Genomic DNA, 26,363 nt, shown 5'->3' on the forward strand with positions numbered 1-26,363 from the left:
CTGTCGTTCGCTACATGCTTTAGTCTGAGACTGCCATCACTGAAGTCGTTTGTGGTGACGAGGGGCGTTGTACAAAACAAAGTCATCAGCGTTTGGATTGTCGCTAACCAATCAGAGTATCAAAGCCAAGTATGGGTAGCCAGGCAAGGCCTTTTTTTTATTTTTTACTTCAAATTAATTACTAATAACAATCTTCAGAAATGACTTTGTCAAAGCAACAAAATAACTAGGGCTTTACAATGATGGTGAAAACTTGGGAGATAAATTGGGGTTAAGTGGGTTAAAACTTCCTAGAAGTCACAGAGGATGCACAGAGGGACATGTAAAAATGATGAATTTTAGCACTTTAGCAAGTTTTTATTCATAGTAAAATCTGATTGATTGAATTGTCCATGTGGTCTATATTAAAGGGCACTTCATTTAATATAACAAGCTTTTAAAATGCAATATTTGTGCACAATTTCTACTTAAAATATCAAAGGGACGCAAAAGGCACTCATTTTGTTGAACGACCCAGACTGCTGATGCCACAACCTAATTGATAGCAGGGGCGCGGTCAATTCGAATTGAACGCTGTCAATTCAGGAAGTTAACCAAAATTCAAATTCAATAATTGGACAAAGGGCCTCTATTTTCGTAATGACTGAAAAGTAGAAGCTATTTATTTAAAAAGGTTTTTCAATTTTTTTATTTGATATTGAAATCACTTCCTGAACCATGGTAGATAGATAAGACACCCATATCCTATTCTCTCCAAATCACTGAAGATGATACCTATTTTATTCCTGAGATGGTCCCTAAAATTTAAGTGAGAAAAATGCAAAGGTTGTGAGATATGTTTTGATATAACAGGAGTGTTTTTTCTTCCTGTGATGTACCTTTTAAACTAACTAAACTAACCCTTACCCCAGTACAAAAATACACACCCGCACACAGCATACCCGTGCTAAACATGGGTTCTATTCAGAAGGGTCCAATGTTAGGAACAAACACTTAGGCAGGACTAAAACACATATGCTTCTCTGTCATGCAGAATAGGGAATCAATTTTTTTATTACTTTGATCTGTGACTAAAATCTAAACATTGCACCCTCCTGAACAAACCCCAGGTGCTTCTCCCCCCTGACTTCCTGTCTAGTTGAAGTGGGACAGGAAGTACCCCAGGTCGTAGCGTGGAGGACAGTGCAGGCCCAGCCCCTGGCAGAGGGCGAGGAGGCGCTGGCGAGCGTTGGCGGCATTGTGGGCGTCTCTCACCCCGACATTACAGAAGGGCTCCTCGTACTCCCCAGAGATCAATTCATCCTCCTCAGCCAGCTCGTTCAGCCATAGAGCCCCCTCCTGGTGCAGCCCTCTCAGGCGCTCAGGGCTGGCTGTGCTTCTCAGGGCCTGGAGGTGCTGTGACACCACCACCATCACCCCAGCAAAGTGGCCTCTGGCTGGGAGCGCTGTGGCCGAGGGCAGGCACGGACGCAGCCCGCAGGACACCATGAAGGCGGCCATCAGGATGTCCACGCCATACAGCTGCCGGATCCAGTCGCGCAGGTAGAAGCCGCCCATGCGGGCATTGATCTCGATGAGCCTCGGGCCCACCTCCGTCATCTTCATCTCAACGTTGAACACGCCATCTTGCAGGCCGCATCCCAGGCAGGCGTGGTGCGCCGCGCGGATCAGCTGAGCACGCTTCTCCGGCGCCAGCCCAGAGGGCATCTGGGAGGCCGTCTCGGTGAAGGCCGGGGCACGGGTGGGGCCATTGTCGGACACGAAGGCGCCCTCCAGTCGCCCCTCAAACAGGACCACGTCCACATCGTGCTCTGTGCCTCCCACGTACTCCATGAGGGTCATGGCGTTGCCCCATCCCAGGCCAATGCCAGGGTAGTCTGTCTCCTCGCGGAGGTCCCCTCCAATCCTCTCAAAGTGTGCCAGGCTTTCCTCCAGAGAGCCCACCTTCCTCACGCCCACCGCCCCGGCCCCGTACTCCAGCTTCATGATGGCAGGGAACCTCACCACCCCTACACTGGCCCCACCAAGCCCCCCCACCCCACCACTGGCTGCCTTCTCCAGATCCAGGGCGCTCTCCACATGGATACAGGGAACAGCATAGGAAGAAGGGGAGGGAGAAAGGAGGGGAGCGGAGGGCCGGAAAGTGCCGAAGGACTGTGAGAAGGAAGAGGAGGCTGAGGCGGATGAAGAGGTAGAGGTGGTAGTGTCGGGTTTGCCCATTGCCTCATTGAAGAGATCCCCCCTGTCAAAATCGGCCATAGCTCTCATGCTATCTCCTTCCATGTTGACCATGCCGTTGACCACACCGTTCTGTTGTCTTCCTCTCCTCTCACCTTCTCTAAACTCAACCAGGCCATCCGCCTGACCGGAGGGTTGCTCAACACTGATCAAGTTAGTCCCAGTAGACTTTAGTAGGCCCTGGAGGTGCCTGTGGGTGCGGCTCTTCTCCTTTGCGATGCGGATGGCCTCGGGGGGAGGTCCCCTGAGCCCCAGCCTATCACAGACCAGAGACGTTAGCACCACGCAGTCATCCCAGAAGCACACGCAGCCATCAGGGCGGAGCCCGGAGGACAACAGCCAATCACAGATGCGGGAGCAGTGCTGGTCGTCACGGCGGTGGTCGGGCAGGTCTGGCAGGGGCAGGAAGTGGTCGACCAACTGGGAGGCGAAGTGGGCGGGGTCACAGTCCACCAGCAGGATCTGATTGGAGGGGAGGGAGTTGGTGAGTTCAGTTCAGCACATTAGCATAACTAGCTAACCAGTAACCATTAATGTGTCATTTGATCGGACTTGCAATGCAGTAAAATGCACTTCTAAAATGGCTGAAAAGTCTGTTGAGGCGATCTATTCACTTTCACTAGTTAATTCCCAATGTAGACATTCACCTTGAGTTTGTACTTTTTGGCTGCTCCCCAAATGAACTTCTTGCTGTGTCCTCCAGCTCCCACCACCAGCACAGTCTTCCCCTGCATCAGGTAGTACTGGGAGCGGGTGAGGGGGGTGAGGAGGAGGGTGCCCCTACTCCACCCCTCTATCCCACTGTCACATCCCTCCATCTCCATCCCCATCCCTCGGTCCGAGAAGGAGGAGCGGAGACAGAGGGAGGGGTGGAGGCCAAGAACAACAGGGCTGATGATGTAACCATCCATGGTGAAGAGGAGGTCTACGCCTAGGAGAGAGGGAGTAGAATGGAGGTAGAGAGATACAGAGGGAGTGGAAGGGTCAGACAGTAGCTCAGTGAGACAAAGGAGTGCTGACAGAGGGTGAAACTTATGATGCCATAAGTATACCCATGCTTTCAGAGAGGCTTCGACATCGATCTGCAGTAATCCTTATCAAGTTATAGATCAACTCAGATGGCTTCATGCTACCTTAGAGGGAAAACTTTGGCAGTGAGCCAACACACACCTATCATGTCGGTCTGGGCGCCCGCTCCACCGCGCAGTTCCGCAGACATGCTTGACTCTGTTTCCATGACAACACAGAGGCAGGACAGGGCGGTGTCCGTTGCTAGGCGACGGAGAGAGGTCGCCATGGTAGGGTCAGTGAAACCGCACTCTAATAGGGTGATCTCCAAGGACTGAGAGAGGGAGTGGCTGTGAGAGAGAGGGGCGTCGGACACACCCACTCTACACACCAACTGAGGGAGGGGGATAGAACGTGAGAGGGAGGGAAAGAAGAGAGAAGTCAGTGAAAAGGTCATTGATTTCAAACAAACATTTCAGTTCATGTACAGTGCCTAGCAAAAGTACTCATCCCCCTTGGCGCTTTTCCTATTTTGTTGCATTACAACCTGTAATTTAAATGGATTTTTATTTGGATTTCATGTAATGGACATACACAAAATAGTCAAAATTGGTGAAGTGAAATGAAAAAAATTACTTAATGGAAAAGTGGTGCGTGCATATGTATTCACCTCCTTTGCTATGAAGCCCCTAAATAAGATCTGGTGCAACCAATTACCTTCAGAAGTCACATAATTAGTTAAATAAAGTCCACCTGTGTGCAATCTAAGTGTCACATGATCTGTCACATGATCTCAGTATATATACACCTGTTCTGAAAGGCCCCAGAGTCTGCAACACCATTAAGCAAGGGGCACCACCAAGCAAGCGGCACCATGAAGACCAAGGAGCTCTCCAAGCAGGTCAGGGACAAAGTTGTGTAGAAGTACAGATCAGGGTTGGGTAATAAAAAATAAATCAGAAACTTTGAACATCCCACGGAGCACCATTAAATCCATTATAAAAAAATTGAAATAATATGGCACCACAACAAACCTGCCAAGAGAGGGCCGCCCACCAAAACTCACGGACCAGGCAAGGAGGGCATTAATCAGAGAGGCAACAAAGAGACCAAAGATAACCCTGAAGGAGCTGCAAAGCTCCACAGCAGAGATTTAAGTATCTGTCCATAGGACCACTTTAAGCCGTACACTCCACAGAGCTGGGCTTTAAAGAAGAGTGGCCAGAAAAAAGCCATTGCTTAAAGGAAAAAATAAGCTAACACGTTTGGTGTTCGCCAAAAGGCATGTGGGAGACTCCCCAAACATATGGAAGAAGGTACTCTGGTCAAATGAGGCTAAAATTGAGCTTTTTGGCCATCAAGGAAAACGCTATGTCTGGCTCAAACCCAACACCTCTCATCACCCCGAGAACACCATCCCCACAGTGAAGCATGGTGGTGGCAGCATCATGCTGTGGGGATGTTTTTCATCGGCAGGGACTGGGAAACTGGTCAGAATTGAAGGAATGATGGATGGTGCTAAATACAGGGAAATTCTTGAGGGAAACCTGTTTCAGTCTTCCAGAGATTTGAGACTGGGATGGAGGTTCACCTTCCAGAAGGACAATGATCCTAAGCATACTACTAAAGCAACACTCAAGTGGTTTAAGGGGAAACATTGAAATGTCTTGGAATGGCCTAGTCAAAGCCCAGACCTCAATCCAATTGAGAATCTGTGGTATGACTTAAAGATTGCTGTACACCAGCGGAACCCATCCAACTTGAAGGAGCTGGAGCAGTTTTGCCTTGAAGAATGGGCAGAAATCCCAGTGGCTAGATGTGCCAAGCTTATAGAGACATACCCCAAGAGACTTGCAGCTGTAATTGCTGAAAAAGGTGGCTCTAAAAATTATTGACTTTGGGGGGGGGGGGGTGAATATTTATGCACGCTCAAGTTTTCTGTTTTTCTGTCTTATTTCTTGTTTGTTTCACAATGAAAAATATTTTGCATCTTCAAAGTGGTAGGCATATTGTGTAAATCAAATGATACAATTTTAATTCCAGGTTGTAAGGCAACAAAATAGGAAAAATGCCAAAGGGGGTGAATATATTCGCAAGCCACTGTATTTGGTCTTTTACAGGAATTTGTCTCACATTCCCGAGTTAAATACATTTACAGAGCTATATATATACATGCTATAGGTTTACAGTATTGAGGGTCAATACAAATTGTGATGCACAGTCAACATTTCATTTCTCTCTCCTACCTCGTTCTCTCTCGTTCTCTCTCTCTCTTTCGCTCACCTTGTAGAGGAGAGGCAGGTCCAGAGGTGAGCGACTTACGATGGCACACAGTCTGAAGGACAGGTCTGGAACCTGAGGCCTGCAGTCTGACACACACACAACATCTACTACTTCACTATGAAAACACCAGGAGGATCATCTATGGTAACGGCCGTAGTACATTACGTTGTACTAGAGTCCTTACAAGTTCAATATCATGTGAGGAACACATTCAAATAATCATGAAAATAAGGTCCTTAAACCTCGAACTACCCCCATCTGTCCCAGACTCAAAGCCCTCACCGGTGTACCGTTCCCAGGTGCGGTCCTCTACCCGCGGCCCAGGCTTCAGTGGGGAGCAGTAGACCTCCAGCAGTACTGCCTCTCCAGGGAGGAGCTGGGGCAGGAGATAACCTACCTTGGCCCAGACCTCATCCCTATTGTTCCTGGACAGGTAGACAGGGGGTGAGGTTGCCTCGCCCACGAACCTTCCACCACTGCACCTGAGCACCACCTATACACAAAGTAAAAGGAAAGCTTGAGGATATGTGTACATTTACACAAATGCTGACTAAAATATCCTCTAACAAACAGGACATACACTTTCAGATCCCTTCATATCCTCAGACTCCAGGAAAGAGTCCACCTTGTTTCGGACGGAGTTCATCCCTCCCTCTGCCCCCATTTCCAGGTGCACCACCTCCACCCCTCCTGTCCTGCCCTCCTCCAGTCCCATCTGCCCCGGGGGCAACAGTAGGGCCAGCGTCGGGGGGCAGTGGATCTTGGCCTTCTGCAGTAGAACCCTGGTGGTTAGAACATCCCCCCAGAACCGACCCAGTGCACCGGAACCTCCGCTTGGGCAGTCCGTCTCCCGGGTCACTTCCTCCTCAGCCCAAGGGTCACATGACAGGAAGTAGGTGACCCTGCGAGGGGGGTTAAAGTTGGAGAGGAAAGTACGGCCTCCCAGGTCAAAGGTGACAGCCTTGTGGACCAGGAGGGAGGGGGAGGAGTGAGAGAGCCAGGACGGAGATAGACACAGGAGAGCATCTCCTAGAGAGAAGAGTAAATGGTTGGGGTAGAGAGAGACCGAGGGAGGTAAACGAGAGAGAGAAAGAGGGAGGGACAGAAGGAGTGGGTGATGTGGAAAGTCAAGTAGAGAGAAATTGGATGGGGGTAAGAGAGAGAGAGAAAGATTATTGACCGGTCACAGCTTTCCATGAAAATATAGGGGGGTTGACGTACCTAGAAAACTGGAAATTGGAAATATCATTGACATATAAACATTTCCATAGAAAAAGGTCAAAAGTCATAGAGGCGATCGTTTCACCTGTAAACTGAACTATTTTTTCATTTTTTCCCCCTCTCCACCACTGAAGTAAAGTGTTTTAATCTGGTATTGGTCATAACAGAGAGACAAAGCAGGAAATAGAATTACTATTTATGTATAAATAGAGTCAGGAAGGGCAGTGACAATCTCATTAAATGTCAACCTGCACTAGTGATCTTTCCCCTCAACCTTTTGGCCATCAGGCTAAAATTAGAGCTATTACTGTTAGACTCAGAGCTTTTCTCTCTAGGGGGCGATTATGTTATTTGATAATGACACCAATGAATCCCATAAAAGGAATACCGTTCCAACATATATTTTGCCGGCGATCTGGCAAGGCAAAGTTTTGAGGTCCATAGATGGTGAAGAAAGCCATGTACTAGCTAACACCATTATTGGAATCACTAAGGAACACTTGGAAGACCTCTTGGAAAACACTTTGGCACCTACTTTGAAAGGAAGGGTGTATGTTTTGACTGATGCTCTGGCCAAATAGGGTTTTACATTGATTCACTGTCAGATTTCTACAGGTTAGCAAATGCTGGTACTGGTTGGTATAAAGTACCAAAGTATAAATAAAGTGGAGTGATTTACATATCGGTTGTATTTCCTGTCTGGCTGTGTTCTGCTAGCGTACCTGGGCTCCGTTGGCCTACCTCCAACAGCAGAGAGAGGTAGGGGAGGGGGGATCCCAAAACGCAGACACACAGCTCAGAGTGACTCATACCTAGAAGAGAAGGAAAACAGTACAACAGCCATTAGTGACAAGGTCAAATTCCCCATGCATCAGTGCAGCCCTTCACTATGTAATAGAAAGTAGTTAATGAATGTTAGCCAATACAAAAGTTAGGTCCAAAAACAACTATATAGGGGCCAGCAAATATGGCAGAAGGTCATCATTGCTCATTGAAGGACACACAACCTTATTGCTTACACCCCCACAGCCCTCTGGCCCTTTCCCGTCTGCAAACATTAAATGGGTAGGTGCTAGGGGAAGTGGCTAGGATCTTGCCTAGGGGTTGTTTTTGGACCAGGTGAGAGTAAACGGAAACACACCTGTTCACCTAGTAGCCCATTGACATATAGTACTAAACTCACTTGGTCTGGGTGACTCTGTGCAGGTTAAGATCCAGTGTTTGTGATAGGTTTAACTCAGGTGTTCAAACATTCAGAGCATTGCAGATAGAAAGGTAAGGTCATAGAGCAGCCACAATTCCCATGTCATAGGGATTGTAATAAACAGCGTCCGGTGTCTTTCTAGCCTGGTACATTTCTATCTGCATCATCCTGTACGTTTCAGCCGGGTGATCGTAGCCCGGGTCTCACCCTGTGGCAGGTCCTGTGTTTCAGGCAGGTCGATCTCCCTCAGAGCCTCTTGCAGGGTCTGGAACAGCGCCACCTCCTGGCTGGAGGACCATACCCTTGGTCCCCCAGTAGCACAGCCCCCTGGAGAGGAGGGGAGGCTGGGGACAACGGTGCTGGGGAGAGAGCTGAGAGAGAGCTGTGGGGGACAGGGTGAGTGTGAGAGACATAATAACAATGTTGAAATTATACATGTTGAGAGAAGGAGAAAGAGAAGGGGTTGTAAAATGACTTTACAGATGGATGTTCAGGGAGAAAAGAGGATAAAATGGTGACCATGAGCCAGAACAATGAGCCATTACAGGTTACTACTGATTTATAAACTATCTACAAATAATTAATAGTCTGTAACAACTTATAAACCATTTACAAACCCTCCATTAACTGTTTTTCCTTGATGTAAATGTTTTTTCCCTCAAGGAAAAGTGTTACCAAACACTGTCTGAGAGGAACATGAATGTCAGAGTGCCACCGATACTGTTAAACACATGCCACTGACAGCTGTGCGTGTACATCCCGCCCACGTAGTAAACACACCCATTCATTAACACACACACACACACACACACACACACACACACACACACACACACACACACAGAGATATGGACTTTTTTAAACACTGGAATTTATTACAACAAAGCATTGATTGATATGTTGGCCAGCAAACTTGGTTAACCTCTTAACGATCGGACCCTTTTTTTCAATTTTCGCCTAAAATGACATACCCAAATCGAACTGCCTGTAGGTCAGGACCTGAAGCAAGTATATGCATATTCTTGATACCGTTTGAAAGGAAACACTTTGAAGTTTGTGGAAATGTTAAATTAATGTAGGAGAATATAACACATTAGATCTGGTAAAATATAATACAAACAAAAAAACATGCGTATTCATCTTTGAAATGCAAGAGAAAGGCCACAATATAATATTGCAGTTTAGGCGCAATTTAGATAGCAGCGTGTGTGCAAAGTTTCAGATTGATCCAGTGAAGCATTGCAATACTGGACTATTTTGTATCAAGTCTGCCCAAATGTGCCGAATTGGACAATTTATAAATGTTCAAGTACATAACTATAGAGAACATACAAACATGATATGATTATACAAAATGTAAGTTTACACACTCCCAGGAATGTCATACATGATGGATCATTAGCTTATACACTAACTTTCACACATCTAGATGGCCGGACGGGGTGGGTGTGGAGCCAGAGACAGCAGGGGTTCAAACTGTAGAACCCAGTTCCTACATTTGAATATAAAAATGGATTTTATCAAACAAAACTATGCTACATTTGATCTCTGAGACCCTTAGGATGATAAATCAGAGCAAGATTACTGAATGTAAGTACATTATTTACCTTCAGAGGTGAATGTATCAAACCAGTTGTCGTGATAAGTTTTGTTGTTGTTGTGCACTCTCCTCAAACAATAGCATGGTCTTTTTTCACTGTAATAGCTACTGTAAATTGGACAGTGCAGTTAGATTAACAAGAATTTAAGCTTTCTGCCCATATAAGACATGTCTATGTCCTGAAAAGTTTGCTGTTACTTACAACAGTCATGCTAATCACATTAGCGCACATTAGCTCAACCGTCCCGTATAAGGGACACCGATCCCGTAGAGGTTAACTACTAAGATATCTATCTTCTGGTTTATATGGGTATTAAGATAATCAAATCAGTTGTATCCTTGAGGGAAAAAACAATGTTTGAAGTTATCTTTTTTTATTTAATTTTTTTACAGAAAATTATATCTTAGAATATTTACGAGTTAGCTGTTTAAATCATTGAACTTGCATTGTTAAATTCTCCGTGGCTCTCTCTACTTCAGTAGCAGGTTGTGTGGGCGCTCAGATTATATACGATACACACAAACAAACCACATGCATTGTTATGCAAAACGATCACCTACACAGCAACGGCATTGTTTGGTGTGCAATCACGTGAGAACAATACACACGGTCCACTTGTTCTCCTTCAACTCTCGTCACCCTCTCTTCGCCTCTTTCCTCCTTCACCCCTCTCTCCCTCTATTTGCCCATCATCACCAGATATGTTTATTTACCTTCTCTTCTAATGACCTACACAGCTGAAGGGTTTTACTCTACTGTTTAATTCCCACCACCATGTACTTGTAGAGCTCCAGTAGTTTGCTGCCTGTATAAGACATTCAATGAAACTATAAATACTTATTGGCACCGCAGAAAACACAGCCCCACCTCTCGCTCAGCATTACTTGCACTGTAACCTATGTAAATCACACTTGACACTAAATTTAACACGATACGCACAGACCCTCTGACACTTTTCTCTCTCACAGACAACAAGCAGAACTGTAAAGGTTCCGCGATGAACAGTCGCAGCTGCTTTCCCTCCAATCTCTCCCCATTCCTCTCTACAGCAATCGCTCAGCAGTCTCACTCCATTCCACCTCGTCCTTCAGTCTCTGCCACCCTGTCTTGGGCTCTCTTTCATTCCTCACGTCTATCACTTGTATTTCAACAAGCATGTTGCACTCAATTGCATTTGATTGCCAAATACTGAAAAAAACGATTCAGTCAATTTATCAAATGTAATAAAATGCAGAGCAAGACCAAGCAAACCTTTGAAGACTTATCATGCATTAACATACAACAACTATCACACAATTATAGGAAAAACTTTGCAGAAAAGCTAAAGAACGCTTACTTCAAATAGAAATGTTGAAAACCTGCAGATATAAGCTTACATCAACGTTCATGCTACCCAACTCTCTTATTCAACTCACCATTATGTCTGCAGTGACCAAGTGGCAACCTGGAAATGACAGAAAGAGGAAGAAAGTGAGAGGGTAAGGTAAGAAAGGGAGGGAGGGAGGGAGGGAGGTAGGAAGGGAGCAAGCTGGAAAGGGTCAGAGGAGGGAGGGGGCAGAAATAGGAAATGTGGAGCATACTGAAAGCTGAGAAGAAGTAAAAACATAACAGGTGACATGCTATTAAACTTGTCTCTGTTTTCTTATGTAATATATTGTAAAAAGCCCATGTGAGCCTAATAAATCTAAGTGGCAGTATTATTAGTACGCTGACCTATAGACTATTTATAAACACAAACACATTGTGAGAGCCAAGGCACTTCCATAGACCTCGGAGATCACAGGAATGCCAACCTGTTGGTCGGTTGTGACACCCTGCCATGCAAATGATGCTACGGATGTTACGTCCCCAATTCCTTACATGTAAATACTTATTGGCGTAGTCTGCAACTTAAATGGGCAAGATCACTTGGTTTACCGTTTTCCATCGTTTAATCCCTTTCTGTAATTGAAGAAAGGCAATACAACCTAACTCTCTGAAAGAACAATGGTAAATCACTTGTACACCAACACATTACACAGACATTATAGGCTACCCTTTTTTCAACCCTGGTTAGGGCTGTGGCGGTCATGAAATTGTGTCAGCCGGTAACCATCATGCAAATAACTGTCGGTCTCACGGTAATTGACTGTTAATGAACATAAACATATTTAGCATCTCCCGGCTTCCACGCATCGCCTACAAGCCACTGATGCAGAATTTTTGAACATTTACATTTGAAAAAGTCTTATAATTCCATTTAATATAGCCTACTCCATCACAATAAATCCATTATTTATTTTAGGCAGGTCTAAAGAAATATTATGATATGAAGAAAATGTAGCCTATTTCAGAAGAACAGAATAGCATATTCTGAGTCGTCCTTATGTTAGGCACTGATCTGGCTATGCCATATGGCTATACCAGTTCATTTAGCAGACAAGATTAGCTTATAATTCCCGTGGCATTATTTTATATTATTTTCTAGTAAGAAGGATACAATTGAACATACTGTAGCTGAATAAAATAGAAAGGGTATTTTTCCCCAAACGATTTCAGAGGGAGTGCGCACATGCAGCTATTCTGTGTTGAGCAGTTAACCAAGTGATTATTTGAAACAGGTCCTCCTATATGCTTAAATGGAAATGTAAAAAAAATGTCAGCTTCATATTCATCTCCAGCACCACCCCAACATCAACATACAGTATGTGAAAATGGTGTGTTTCTATGTTTTGTACAAAAAAAGATAGAGGAAGATGAGTGTTTCCAATGACATCATCAACTAATTATACTGAACAAAAATATAAACGCAACATGTCAAGTGTTAGTCCCATGTTTCATGAGTTGAAATAAAAGATCCCAGAAATGTTCTATATGCACAAAAAGCGTATTTCGCTCTGATTTTTTGCACAAATTTGTTTACATCCCTGTTAGTTAGCATTTCTCCTTTGCCAAGATAAATCCATCCACCTGATAGGTGTGGCATATCAAGAAGCTGATTAAACAGCATAATCATTACACAGGGGCACCTTGTTCTGGGGACAATAAAAGGCCACTCTAAAATGTGCAGTTTTGTCACACAATGCCAGATGTGTTAAGTTGAGGGAGCGTGCAATTAGCATGCTGACTGCAGGAATGTCCACCATTGAAAAGGCATGGGACAACATTCGACAATCAACAGCCTGATCAACTCTTTGCGAAGGAGATGAGTCGCGCTGCATGAGGCAAATGGTGGTCACACCAGATACTGACTGGTTTTCAGATCCACGCCCCTACTTTTTTTTTTAAGGTATCTGTGACCAAGAGATGCATATCTGTATTCCCAGTCATGTGAAATCCATATATTAGGGCCTAATGAATTTATTTCCTTATATGAACTGTAACTCAGTAAAATCTTTGAAGTTATTGCATGTTGCGTTTATATTTTTGTTCAGCGTAGTAGACAATTAGTGGGCATTGCCTACTCATAATTGGTTAAAATCACATGATGCATACCAATGATGTCATTGGAAACTTATTTTCCTCTATCCTTTTCACTAAAAAACATAGAAACGTGCCATTTTCACATATGTTGATGTTGGGGTGGTGCTGGAGATGATGAATATAAGGTTTCAAAATTGTGAAATGTTCCTTTAATTTAGAGTTATTTATGCAACTTTAGTTGTGATACAAACCTTATGCTATATGTTTTGATTTCTAGTACAATCGAAGGCTGCATGATGCGACTCTAATGATGATTTGAAAATTTTTGCATGAAAGGCATGTGCTCTGCTCTGTTTCGTACGCAGGCTGCACACACTTCATCAGCCTCTCATTCACAATTTGACAGGCACTTGAAAATATTCTCATCCATCAGACTATTCTCAATTTAATCTGGTCTTTACATATAGCCTACTAATATACAGTGCCTTCCGAAAGTATTCATACCCCTTGACTTTTTCCACATTTTGTTGTGTTACAGCCTGAATTTTATATGAATTAAATTAAGATTGTTTCACTACACACAATACCCCATAATGTCAAAGTAGAATTATGTTTTTAATTTTATTTTTTTTACAAATTCACTCAAAATGAAAAGCTGAAATGTCTTGAGCACAGGAGGTTGGTGGCACCTTAATTGGGGAGGATGGGCTCGTGGTAATGACTGGAGCGGAATCAGTGGAATGGTATCAAATACATCAAACACATGGTTTCCAGCTGTTTGATGCCATTCCATTTGCTCTGTTCCGGCCTCAGCAGCCTCCACTGGTCTTGAGTCAATAAGTATTCAACCCCTTTGTTATGACGCCTAAATAAGTTCAGGAGTAAAAATGTGCTTAACAAGTCACATAAGTTGCATGGACTCACTGTGTGCAATAGTGTTTAACATGATTTTTGAATGACTACCTCATCTCTGTACCCCACACATAAAATTAACTGTAAGGTCGATAGTCCCCGTGCCCAAGGACTCTAAGATAACCTGCCTAAATGACTACCGACCCGTAGCACTGACGTCTGTAGCCATGAAGTGCTTTGAAAGGCTGGTCATGGCTCACATCAACAGCATTATCCCAGAAACCCTAGACCCACTCCAATTTGCATACCGCCCCAACAGATCCACAGATGATGCAATCTCTATCGCACTCCACACTGCCCTTTCCCACCTGGACAAGAGGAACACCTACGTGAGAATGCTATTCATTGACTACAGCTCAGCATTCAACACCATAGTGCCCTCTAAGCTCATCACTAAGCTAAGGATCCTGGGACTAAACACCTCCCTCTGCAACTGGATCCTGGACTTCCTGACGGGCCGCCCCCAGGTGGTAAGGGTAGGTAACAACACATCTGCCACACTGATCCTCAACACGGGGGCCCCTCAGGGGTGCGTGCTCAGTCCCCTCCTGTACTCTCTGTTCACCCATGACTGCATGGCCAGGCACGACTCCAACACCATCATTAAGTTTGCCGACGACACAACAGTGGTAGGCCTGATCACCGACAACGATGAGACAGCCTATAGGGAGGAGGTCAGAGACCTGGCCGTGTGGTGCCAGGACAACAACCTCTCCCTCAACGTGACCAAGACAAAGGAGATGATTGTGGTCTACAGGAAAAAAAAGAGGACTGAGCACGCCCCCATTCTCATCGACGGGGCTGTAGTGGAACAGGTTGAGAGCTTCAAGTTCCTTGGTGTCCACATCACCAACGAACTATCATGGTCCAAACACACCAAGACAGTCGTGAAGAGGGCACGACAAAGCCTATTCCCCCTCAGGAGACTGAAAAGATTTGGCATGGGTCCTCAGATCCTCAAAAAATTATACAGCTGCACCATCGAGAGCATCCTGACTGGTTGCACCACCGCCTGGTATGGCAACTGCTTGGCCTCCGACCGCAAGGCACTACAGAGGGTAGTGCGTACGGCCCAGTACATCACTGGGGCCAAGCTTCCTGCCATCCAGGACCTCTATACCAGGCGGTGTCAGAGGAAGGCCCTCAAAATTGTCAAAGACTCCAGCCACCCTAGTCATAGACTGTTCTCTCTGCTACCGCACGGCAAGCGGTACCGGAGTGCCAAGTCTAGGTCCAAAAGATTTCTCAACAGCTTCTACCCCCAAGCCATAAGACTCCTGAACAGCTAATCATGGCTACCCAGACTATTTGCACTGCCCCCCCACCCCATCCTTTTTACGCTGCTGCTACTCTGTTAATTATTTATGCATAGTCACTTTAACTCTACCCACATGTACATATTACCTCAACTAGCCGGTGCCCCCGCACATTGACTCTGCAACGGTACCCCCCTGTATATATAGCCTCCCTACTGTCACTTTATTTTTTACTTCTGCTCTTTTTTTTCTCAACACTTTTTTTTTTGTTGTTTTATTTTTAATTTTTTTGTTAAAAATAAATGCACTGTTGGTTAAGGGCTGTAAGTAAGCATTTCACTGTAATGTCTGCACCTGTTGTATTCGGCGCATGTGACCAATAAAATTTGATTTGATTTGATCAGTTGAGCAGTGAATTTCCAACACAGATTCAACCGCAAAGACCAGGTAGGTTTTCTAATGCCTCGCAAAGAAGGGCACCTATTGGTAGATGGGTTAAAAATATAAAAAAACATACATTGAATATCCCTTTGAGCATGGTGATGTTTTTAATTACACTTTGGATGGTGTATCAATACACGCAGTCACTACAAAGATACAGGTGTCCTTCCTAACTCAGTTGCCGGAGAGGAAGGAAATCGCTCAGGGATTTCACCATGAGGTCAATGGTGACTTTAAAACAGTTAGAGTTTAATGGCTGTGATAGGAGAAAACTGAGGATGGATCAACAACATTGTAGTTACTCCACAATACTAACCTATATGACAGCGTGAAAAGAAGGAAGCTTGTACAGCACACGTGTCAAACTCATTCCACGGAGGGCCGAGTGTCTCCGGGTTTTCGATCCTCCCTTATCCTTGATTGATGAATTAAGGTCACTAATTAGTAAGGAACTCCCTTCCCCTGGTTGTCTAGGGCTTAATTGAAAGGAAAAACCAAAAACCAGCAGACTCTAGGCCCTCCATGGAATGAGTTTGAAACCCCTACTGTACAAATTTATAATATTCCAAAACATGCATCCTGTTTGCAATAAGGCACTAAAGTAAAACTGCAAAAAATGTGGCAAAGAAATTAACTTAATGTCCTGAATACAAAGTGTTATGTTTGGGGCAAATCCAACACAACACATCACTGAGTACCACCAAGTGTTTTGGGGGATAAAAATAAATGGAATAGAGCTAAGCACAGGCAAAATCCTAGAGGAAAACCTGGTTCAGTCTGCTTTCCAACAGACACTGGGAGGCAAATTCACCTTCCAGCAGGACAATAACCTAAAACACAAGGCCAAATATACACTGGAGTTGCTAACCAAGAAGACAGTTGAGTGGCCTATTTACAGTTTTGACTTAAATTGGCTTGAATATCTATGGCAAGACTTGAAAATGGCTGTCTAGCAATGATCAACAACCAATGTGACAGAGCTTGAAGAATTAAAAAAATAATTATGTGCAAATATTGTACAATCCAGGTGTGCAAAGCTCTTAAGACTCACAGCTGTAATCGCGGCCAAAGGTGATTCTAACCTGTATTGACTCAGGGGTGTGAATACTTATGTAAATGAGATATTTCCGTACTAAAAAAATAATTTAGTCTATTTTGAATTCAGGCTGCAACAACAAAATGTGGAATAAGTCAAAGGGTATGAATACTGTCTGAAGGCACTGTATGTGTGGAATTATTTTTTATTTAAAAAACATGTAATCCGTAGAACGATTGCACAATGACTGGGCTTATAAGAACACGTTTCACTAGGCTCTGTAGGCTATGGGCTTTCCAACCCTGTTCCAGGGGTCTTTGGCCTATAGGCTGCCCTTAGAGTTATTTGGCCACTTCAGTTGTGATATACAAACCTTATCAAAATAGGCCTATGGGCTAGGCTACATTATGCCTCTTCTTGCCTTAGACTGCACACGCTGGGCATCATTCACAAGGAATAATATTCTCACCCATCAGACTATTCTCAATTTAATCTTGTCTTTGCATATACTAAATCATATATGTGTGAAATTAGTTTTGATTTAGAATGGACCACTATCATGCACCTGTCAGAACAGAAAAAAAAGACATCATCCGTATGCACTTGAATAGCGGACGCTTTTCCCACTGTTCATTTTCATGCTAGCTAGGTAGGCTACACCGGTTGTAAAGCGAAGCAATGTGCTTAATATATGGAAAGTCAATAAATAAATATAGTAGGCCTAGCCTATAGAAAGCTGATGGGATCCTCCTCTTTTTAATAAGAGGCCATCAAAACTATTTTCTCGCGCAATTGCATAGAATAGCCTATAGAAATGTTGGGCTTATATGCAACATGGGCTTATAGGAACACATTTCATTCCATGCATCAACCAGCTATGAGGAGCTGGCTCTCGATCCTATTCCACTCAAACGCTGATTGCCAGGGCTTTCATTAAATATTTAATTTGATTTTCGATTTCATTTGCATTGATGTCAGCATGATTTGAAAGAGAATAGAGCGCTGATTACCAGGCCATTAGCGACTGGCTATTAGCAAGTTTGGTAGGCTACTGGTCACGTGGAATTTGACTGAGGTCATGACTCGTGACTGCCGGTGTTGTGGTAATACATCACCGTAACGGCCCTAACCCTGGTTATTGTTGCCCTTTAAGTCAACCACTCTGTATGAAGCTTGCCAATGTAAACAGACTGAGGAGATTGCGGGCGTCCAGGACAGACGTTGATTGGCAGGGGAGGAGCCAGGCTGTACCTCTGTTCCACCTCTGCCAGCCCTGTACAGGTGAGTGTCGACTAAAAGGGACGATCCCCTACCTTATCAGGTGCCATGGAGGTGTAGGGACAGGGATGGAGGAGAAAGGTACAGTCCGACACTATCGGTACGTCTCGCTCCTTCACACAGGCTCTAACCGCCGGCCTCCTTGGCTATCTGACCACTGGGATAGTCAAGGGCTTTTAGACGTCTGAAACACACAACACAGACAAAAGTAATTTAATCAGAAGTAATCAACAGTTATCAACCTAATGATTGATGCGAACAGGTGTGTATGTTTACTGTTGAGTCACTAACCTTGTTCACTGGACACTTCCTCGCTATGCGCAATTAGCTTGGGGACAAGGTTACTGAGTCACTCACACCTGCTGTACTAATCGAACAAAAACAAGAGGCTCCAAATATATCATATTCTGTTGGTTTAATTTGGCATTTTATTAAAGCAGTGTAAAAATAACATCCTATTGATATCCAGCACATATTTACATTTGAACATCTTCACATAATTGTATAAAAACGTTTGAAATGTACTAGTAGGTTTTCTGAGTAGACCTGTTTAAAACATTTGGAAGTCTTGGGTTTGTGGCTATCCCGTTCAGTAGGCTCCTCATGGGGATGCAGAGGTATCCACCTTTAACAACAAAACAAAGCATTAATAAATGTCTGTACTCTAAAACACATACACTGAGTGCCAGGTGCACCGGTTTGTGTCAAGAACTGCAACGTGGCTGGGTTTTTCACGCGCAACAGTTTCCCGTGTGTATCAAGAATGGTCCACCACCCAAAGGACATCCAGCGAACTTGACACAACTGTGGGGAGCATTGGAGTCAACATGGGCCAGCATCCTTGTGGAACGCTTGACACCTTCTAGAGTCCATGCCCCGACAAATTGAGGTTGTTCTGAGGGCAAGGGGGGGAATGCAACTCAATATTAGGAAGGTGTCCTTAATGTTTTGCACACTCAGTGTATATGTATACCCACGTACAGATGTACACACACCCGGCCTGTGTCAGGGCAGAGTCCTCACCGTGCAGTGTGGGGGCAGGTGATGTTCCAGCAGGTGGGTTGCTCTGAGACGGATGGTCTCCTGGTTGCTATACTGGATGGCTTCCAGCACCGGGAGTCCACTCTGCCTCACAAACTCCTCTGCCAGCTGAGAAGAAGAACCACTGCTTCATCGAAGTCATCCTCTAGCTGCCTGTGCTAGTCTGTTTCTGCCAGATATCACATTTACAGCCCCCTTTTTCCATACATTAAAGACAGCATATAAACAATGCAAGACTAAGACAGCATATTAAACATTGTTTATGGCTAACAACAAACTATGACATCTGCATGGCAGGCAGCCATCTTTAGTGTGGCGGGGTGTTGGGAGCCTTCCCTACCTGTGGGTCACTGGCCACCAGCTGGCCCAGCACCTCCAGGCTGAAGGTCACCACCTCGGAGTCGGCCATCTTGAGTGTGGCACAGAGAGCAGGCAGCAGGCCAGCTTGAGCCAGGTGGAGACAGTACTCTCTCCCCTGATGGGCAATGTTAGCCAGAACCCTTAGCACCTGAAAGGGTTGGGGGTGAGGAGGGAGAAAGATTTTAATTCAATCTAAATGTCACATCCTTTCCCTAACCCGAGTAAAACTGCTGATGTCTATAGTGTATGGCTCAGTGGATTGGAGCAGTGGATGTAGAAGCATAATGCTGCCCACATAAAGGTTGAATGGGCCAAATAATACTGGGAAAAATGTGTATTAACAGTAAGTTGTAAGTCACCTTTCAGGGAAGTGTTGGCTTGATAACAATGTTACTACTATGAACAGAAGCGTCAGTGCACTGACCATGATGTTGATGCCGTGGGAGAAGGGCAGGAGCTGGATCAGAGTAGGAACCAGATTCAGATAGAACAGGGCAGAACAGAACACACTGGAGTCTGCAGCAGCTGATGGAGGGGAAGGGGGGGAGAGAGAGAGAGTGCGAGAGAGATGGAATAGGAGAGGGAGAGCAGACGGTAGAGAGGAGAGAGATTCCTGACCGGTTATCAGAGGTCACATAAAGTTCAGCTGAAAAAAGCTGAACTTTATGTGACATTATGTACACTGTACATAAGGACATCATGTGGTCCTCTGTAGCTCAGCTGGTAGAGCACGGCGCTTGTAACGCCAAGGTAGTGGGTTCGATCCCCGGGACCACCCATACACAAAAAAAAAATGTATGCACTCACGACTGTAAGTCGCTTTGGATAAAAGCGTCTGCTAAATGGCATATTATTATTATTATTATATTATGTAAACTGGAGATTAAAAATCAGATCAAGGAAACAGTACCACAGAGTAAGACACAATAATGACATACTTAGGGGCATGTTTTTTTTGCCCTGACTACGTGACCTGACCAGGAAACACCTGACCAGTTACAGTACACAATCAGATAGAGCAGGGCAGAACCCACTGAAGTCTGCAGCAGCGGATAGAGAGAGAGAGACGGAGACTTCCACTATGAAAAAGTCAGCTGAAGCAAGCACACACATTTTCTTCACGAAATGTACCTTTTCTACTTTATTCTCTGATTTGCTCACTTTGATCCTTCTTGTCAGAAGCTTTGAAAACACACACAGAGAGAAAGAGAAAGAGAGAGAGAGCGAGAGAGAGCAGAAGGTAGAGAGGAGAGAGATTCCTGACTGGCCTGAGAGGATGGAAGTTAAATATGTAGCTAGACGTAGTAGGCTAATTTGAACTAGCCGGCTAATCGTTGCCCATGAAATGAAGTTAGGCTAGCGAGTAAGCATTTTAGCCAGGTAGCCTAGGACAACAATTAAAAGCATGTACTGTATGACAAAGTCATAGACCGTTTCGGCAACATGAAAGAGAGGAGGACGGCATTGAAACAAAGGTGTGGTTGAATTTGAACTAACAGGTTATAGAGCAAACAACGCAATTATTACAACACATAGGTTGTAATATGGCTTTTTTCCCCTGGCTTGGCTTCCCCAGTCATTTTACCCACGCACCGCTACTGCCCTGACTACATTTACATTTACATTTTAGTCATTTAGCAGACGCTCTTATCCAGAGCGACTTACAGGAGCAATTAGGGTTAAGTGCCTTGCTTAAGGGCACATCGACAGATTTTTCACCTAGTCGGCTCTGGGATTAGAACCAGCGACCTTTTGGTTACTGGCACAACGCTCTTACCCACTAAGCTACCTGCCGCCGCCTACGTGACCAGACCAGGAAAAACCTGACCAGTTACAGTAATGCTGTAACTTTTCCTGGCCAGGTCAAATGATAAATGTGTCCCGTCAAAGGAGTTAAATCAATCATGTTTGAATGAGTTGACATTTATGATATGATGGATATAACACAAGCATTCAATATGGCCGAGCTCCAGAGTGTGAAGGGAGTGATGTATTACCGCTGCTGAAAATATGGTCACTTTATATGACAAGCAGTTATCTATACAGATTTATAACACAAACAGATGCATGAGTCAATTCACTCTCTCACACACACACAGCCTTGTCTCACCTGTGAGGTTGTTAAGGACCCAGATGCTCTCTCTGGCCAGGGCTGGGTGGGTCTGGAGGAAGGCCTGAGAAAACGCACACAGAGCAGCCAGGAGACGGCTATCGTTTAGCTGGGGCTGCAGGGCCCCCAGGGGCCCAGATAACAGCAGGTTCCCCACGCAGCGCAGCAGGGGCCAGATCAACTGGAGAGGAGAGAGCGAGAAAGGAGGGCGGGGATGTAGATTATGACAGTAGCCTAGGTTATCTACATATCTATTCATCTCATCAAATGGATTCCTTGCCTTCTGGTGCAGTTGGTGTCTATCAGCCACACAGTTACAACACATGTACTTGTATTGTTTGGAAGAGTAACTTCGAAAAAGAGTTTGGATTCAGCGACTACTCACCAGCTCCATTCCCTCCTCTGTACTTCCTTTAGCAACAGCACCACCAAGTGTCACCAGGAGGGAAGTGCACTGTAGAAGAGTCCCTTGGGCCACCAGTGCCCCATTGTCCACGTTGCTTTAGACAAGAGAGCAATCATCAGACAAAGGAATCAGTACTAAATCCATGGCAACAACAGACAGACAGAGTAACTGGTCCTCCTGGGTGACACGTTACACCCAGGTTAAGGGGATATAGTGTGCATCCGAAATGGCAACCTATTCCCTACAAAGTGCCCTACTTTTGACCAGGGCCATTAGGCTCTGGTCAAAAGTAGTGCACTATATAGGGAATAGGGTGTCATTTGGGACGAACCCTGATTCTAAGGTGAAGTGTCTGACCTGCAGGCCAGGTAGTGCAGGCACCAGGCACACTCAATGGCTGGTCCCAGGCCAAACTGAGAGTCAGGGGTCAACACTGAGAGGAGGTGAGGGATCAAACCAGACGCCAAGACTGCCCTACAGACAAACGGACAGGAGAGGAGAGCATAGCCCTGACTATGAAGGGATCACTCAATGGCGTCTCTGAATGGTGTCTGATGAAGTTTCTATAGTATAGTATAATATTATCCCTCAGTTTAGCTACAACCATGATGTTAACTTACGGGATGATTCTCCCTGTGACGTGGTTCGCTGAGATGAGCTGGGAGAGGGTGAACCCCACTGCTTCAACCACTGCCAGGTTTGTCCTGTGGATCTACACACACACAAACACAAATATAGTGTGCTATAAGGAGTCAATTGCAGGTTGGTCCATTGGCAGACAGTACAGAGGTTTGTAGCTGACCTGGATGCAGCTGGTCAATGCAGGTATGATGCCCTGAGCTAGAAGCATATCTCTCACATTCTCACTGTCTGGACACATGTTACCCAGGGTGTACAGACACAGCTCCTGTAGAGAAACACACACCCACACAACATACAAAAGTGAGAAAAACATATACTGTAATACTTCACTAGGCTGTTTGAAAAGACTGTTGTAAGGTGCTGTGTACGAGCTGTGGGACTGACAGTGAACTTGGGGCTCTGTCCAGAGAGGAAGGTGATCAGGTAGGGTGTGGCCTGTCGGAGCCTCCAGGAGTCCACCTCGTGGTGGGGGGAGTGGGACAGCTCGTGGAGACAGCGGGCAGCCTCCAGACGACACTGAGGGTTGGGGCCACTGAGGTTAGTCACCAGGATCGCAATACTGCTCTGCTGCCTGAGCACAGATGGGACGGACAGACAGAGACGAGAAATGAAGGCCCATACTGATATATACACATATATACAGTCCCTCTCAAAAAACCTCTTAGATTTCTTCACTTTTTATTGTTTTACAAAGTGGGATTAAAATTGATTTAATTGTCATTTTTTGTCAACAATCTACACAAAATACTGTAATGTCAAAGCGGAAAAAATATACAGTACCAGTCAAAGGTTTGGACACACCTACTCATTCATTTCTACATTGGACGACATTGAAATGTAAACTATGCTAATATTTTTTTAGGTGGTTTGACACTTTATTCAGACTAATTAAATTAGATAGGGAGACAGGCAAATACTAGAAACAGTGGGAAGGTTAGAAGCAGGGATTGATCCCTGTTCTCAGTGTTACCACTACACCAAGGCTCTGCACAGAAAATAGTAATGGTCGATGGCAGTGGTTAACCTATTCATAGATTGCAGTCTCCTTGTCCATAGACTGCTTTCAAGGTAAGGACACAAACATTTTGTATTTTGTCATTTGGGTGAACTCTCTCTTTAAAATAGGGCAGGAAGAAAATCCTGCTTGCTCGCCAGGAGGGTTGGCCACCCCTGATTTATGTTTCCCAAGTGCTGGGTGTTTGAAAATGTTGTTGTTATAACACTTAATTTCTCAAAATCACCAAACCTTCATGAAAAACCAAATGAATATCAATATTCAGGTGGTTTATACCTACTAGTTGAAGATCCCTGCCATCATCTTACTCTACATAGACACAATATGATGTGTTTATGAGTTGCCTAGCATGTGCACAATACTAAAATGTCAAATTATTTTAGATTCCTGGAGCATTTAATATCCAACGCTTATATGGGCGGCAGGTAGCTTAGTGGTTAAGAGCGTTGTGCCAGTAACCGAAAGGTCGCTGGTTCTAATCCCCGAGCCGACTAGGTGAAAAATCTGTCGATGTGCCCTTGAGCAAGGCACTTAACCCTAATTGCTCCTGTAAGTCGCTCTGGATAAGAGCGTCTGCTAAATGACTAATTATTATTATTATTATTATTATTATTATTATTTGTATGACTTATTCAAGACTGTCCATGAATGGCTGCAAAAATACATAGCCTCATAATTCATTTTGAAAGACAAGTAGGCATATAGGTTCAAATATGTGTTTACACAAGCAACATGTGGAAGAAATGGAGTAATACACTAAGTGTGGGGAAAACAGTAGTGTTCTTTCTGACAAGCACAGTAATTACCCTAATAATCTCCTGAAGACAAGATTATATAAATTTGCCCCTACACCCTAACCAAATAATTTTTATATTTATTGTCTCCCCTCTAGAATCAAACTTAAACTTTTGGGTTCACAATCTGTTTGACAAAATTATTTTCATAGTTACAAATCAGGTCACCAAATGTCCCTGCTAAAACATACTGTAGGTCTGTCTGCTGCCTTTTTGTTGTCACAGCCTAAATGGCAATCACCAAACGAGGGGACTAGTGCAAATGAGGATTAAATCGACTTTAGTACATGCTGTCAAAAAGCTGCATTCTGCAATAGAGACGGGAGTAAAAGCAACCTAATTTTGTTGACAACACTGTACATAAAACAGTGCTACTCTTTTTACAGTTTTATAAACTCAGTGGAGAACCTTCTCTCTCTCCATTCAGCTCCACTCTAATCTTGAGGGGCGTTTCTTTAAAACATGCATCCAATCCTCTTGATCCCTTACATAATGTTACGCGTTCACAGTGCTGTGGCAAGGCAGGACAATGATACAGGTTCCGCTCGTGATGTTAAATTGCAGGCGCAGATGCTCCAATTTCAAAACGAGTTGGAGCACAGTTGAAAAGTTAACGCGCTGACAATACAATGGACGAATTAGAAAAATTAAAGCAGTACTTTTCAATGCGTGAGATTTAAGAGGTGTACCGTGAGAGCGTGAGAAGAGGGTAAAATGTGTGTCTCAAGGCCAATGCGTGAGAGTTGGCAGCTCTCTAGTTACAGAATTTTTGTAAATCTTTTTTTTTTTTATTATGAATTTTTCTTCCAATTTGACATTAGAGTATTTTGTGTAGATTGTTGACCAAAGAAATTACAGTTAAATACATTTTAATCCCACTTTGTAACACAATCAAATGTGAAGAAATCCAAGGGGTCTGAATACTTTTGCAAGACACTGTACATGTACCCACACACACACAGAGAGAGAGAGAGAGAGAGAGAGAGAGAGAGAGAGAGAGAGCGAGAGAGAGAGAGAGAACAAGACCTTCATACTTGATGAAGATGAGGTGGGCTGAGGGGCTGCGGAGGGCTTTCCTCAGAGCTCTTAGGTCAGCCTCTTTCTTCACCAAGTCCCTGCCATGGTGAACCATCTTGAACAACTCTACCACCTAGGGAGAGAAAGAAAACCAGGAAAGAACATGTGTGATACTCAGTAGTACCCTTCAATTAACAGTTGTTGTGCTTCTCTGCTGGGTTGCTGACTAGAATCTTCATCTCTGACAGTGGTTGTTATACAAGAGCCCAATACCTGATCATTGGCCAGTGTGTCCATGGTGCCATCCTCCTCCTCATCATCATTCAGCAGGAGTCTCTTGCTGACCAGCTGTCTGTCCTTCCGGGCCCGTCTTAACTCTACAGTGAGAGACCCAGCAAATCAACTTAGAGCAATGACAACCGTAGCTGCACAATACTTATATCATATACATATAAGTTATATATAAGTTATATGGTATATGTAATGACTACGGGTGAACGGTTAGTATGTAATGTGATAATGTTAACACGCATCCCGCGCACATGACATCACTACTTGGAGGCCAGGAAATTCCACCACCATGCACGATTTGTACGGCTCCGGTTACTTTGAATAAATATTACATCAGTTTATAAAGAACAAGTGTTTCTAAAGTTTTGTATTAATTTCACAATAAGATACAGCAATGTTATAGAGGGAATATATAGAGAGCGTAGCTTGTCAAGTCTAACCACAGCTGGCAAGGTAGCTAGCTAACGTTCAGCTAGCTCACCTTTTTCATGTGCTCGCCTCTTGAACTTGAACTCCTCCAAGTCGCTGCCATGACTTCCAGCTTTGTGGCGGACTACGTTCAACCTCCACATTTCATCTATCGACCAACTTATCAGTTTTAATAAGTTAAATAGCTACGTTAATAGGCCATATGAGCTAGAATTTGATCTTGTCAGGCAAGCCAAGAGTTGTTGACATAATCTTCTTTGTCGGAAAATCGGATACAGTAATGTTATTACACAATGTGCGTATTGCCACCTATCGGACAGGCATGGCATGGTCCATCTTCAGGAACGCAATTCTTCAAAGCACTGAAGAAGACTCCAA

At 44.4% G+C, this 26,363-nt stretch overlaps 2 protein-coding genes across 3 annotated transcripts; both read right to left on the reverse strand.

Moving 5' to 3' along the window:
• Positions 1 to 246: 246 nt before the first annotated feature.
• On the reverse strand, positions 247 to 18,613 carry LOC121544450 (carnosine synthase 1-like). Of its 2 annotated transcripts, XM_045208110.1 has the most exons (12): positions 18,427 to 18,613; positions 18,172 to 18,242; positions 17,916 to 18,064; positions 10,971 to 10,999; positions 8,162 to 8,336; positions 7,473 to 7,562; positions 6,110 to 6,558; positions 5,812 to 6,022; positions 5,530 to 5,615; positions 3,409 to 3,640; positions 2,886 to 3,169; positions 247 to 2,700 (listed from the first exon to the last, which is right to left on the reverse strand). In XM_045208110.1, exons 4-12 carry the CDS (start codon positions 10,971 to 10,973, stop codon positions 1,135 to 1,137), a joined length of 3,096 nt encoding a protein of 1,031 aa, XP_045064045.1. In that variant the 5' UTR covers positions 10,974 to 10,999; positions 17,916 to 18,064; positions 18,172 to 18,242; positions 18,427 to 18,613; the 3' UTR covers positions 247 to 1,134. The 2 variants fall into 2 exon arrangements, with proteins under 2 accessions (XP_045064045.1, XP_045064047.1); XM_045208112.1 differs by lacking the exons at positions 8,162 to 8,336; positions 10,971 to 10,999; positions 17,916 to 18,064; positions 18,172 to 18,242; positions 18,427 to 18,613 and adding an exon at positions 7,934 to 8,155.
• tmco6 (transmembrane and coiled-coil domains 6) lies at positions 18,281 to 26,236 on the reverse strand. Its single transcript, XM_041854374.1, has 13 exons — positions 26,038 to 26,236; positions 25,539 to 25,642; positions 25,283 to 25,398; positions 22,824 to 23,010; positions 22,600 to 22,704; positions 22,418 to 22,509; positions 22,155 to 22,271; positions 21,777 to 21,891; positions 21,392 to 21,572; positions 19,706 to 19,806; positions 19,262 to 19,429; positions 18,904 to 19,029; positions 18,281 to 18,505 (listed from the first exon to the last, which is right to left on the reverse strand). The coding sequence occupies exons 1-13, from the start codon at positions 26,126 to 26,128 to the stop codon at positions 18,482 to 18,484; spliced, it is 1,527 nt and encodes a 508-aa protein (XP_041710308.1). The 5' UTR covers positions 26,129 to 26,236; the 3' UTR covers positions 18,281 to 18,481.
• Between the last annotated feature and the right edge of the window lie 127 nt (positions 26,237 to 26,363).

The sequence above is a fragment of the Coregonus clupeaformis genome, chromosome 3 (assembly GCF_020615455.1).
Source record: "Coregonus clupeaformis isolate EN_2021a chromosome 3, ASM2061545v1, whole genome shotgun sequence".
Taxonomy (NCBI): Eukaryota; Metazoa; Chordata; class Actinopteri; order Salmoniformes; family Salmonidae; genus Coregonus; species Coregonus clupeaformis.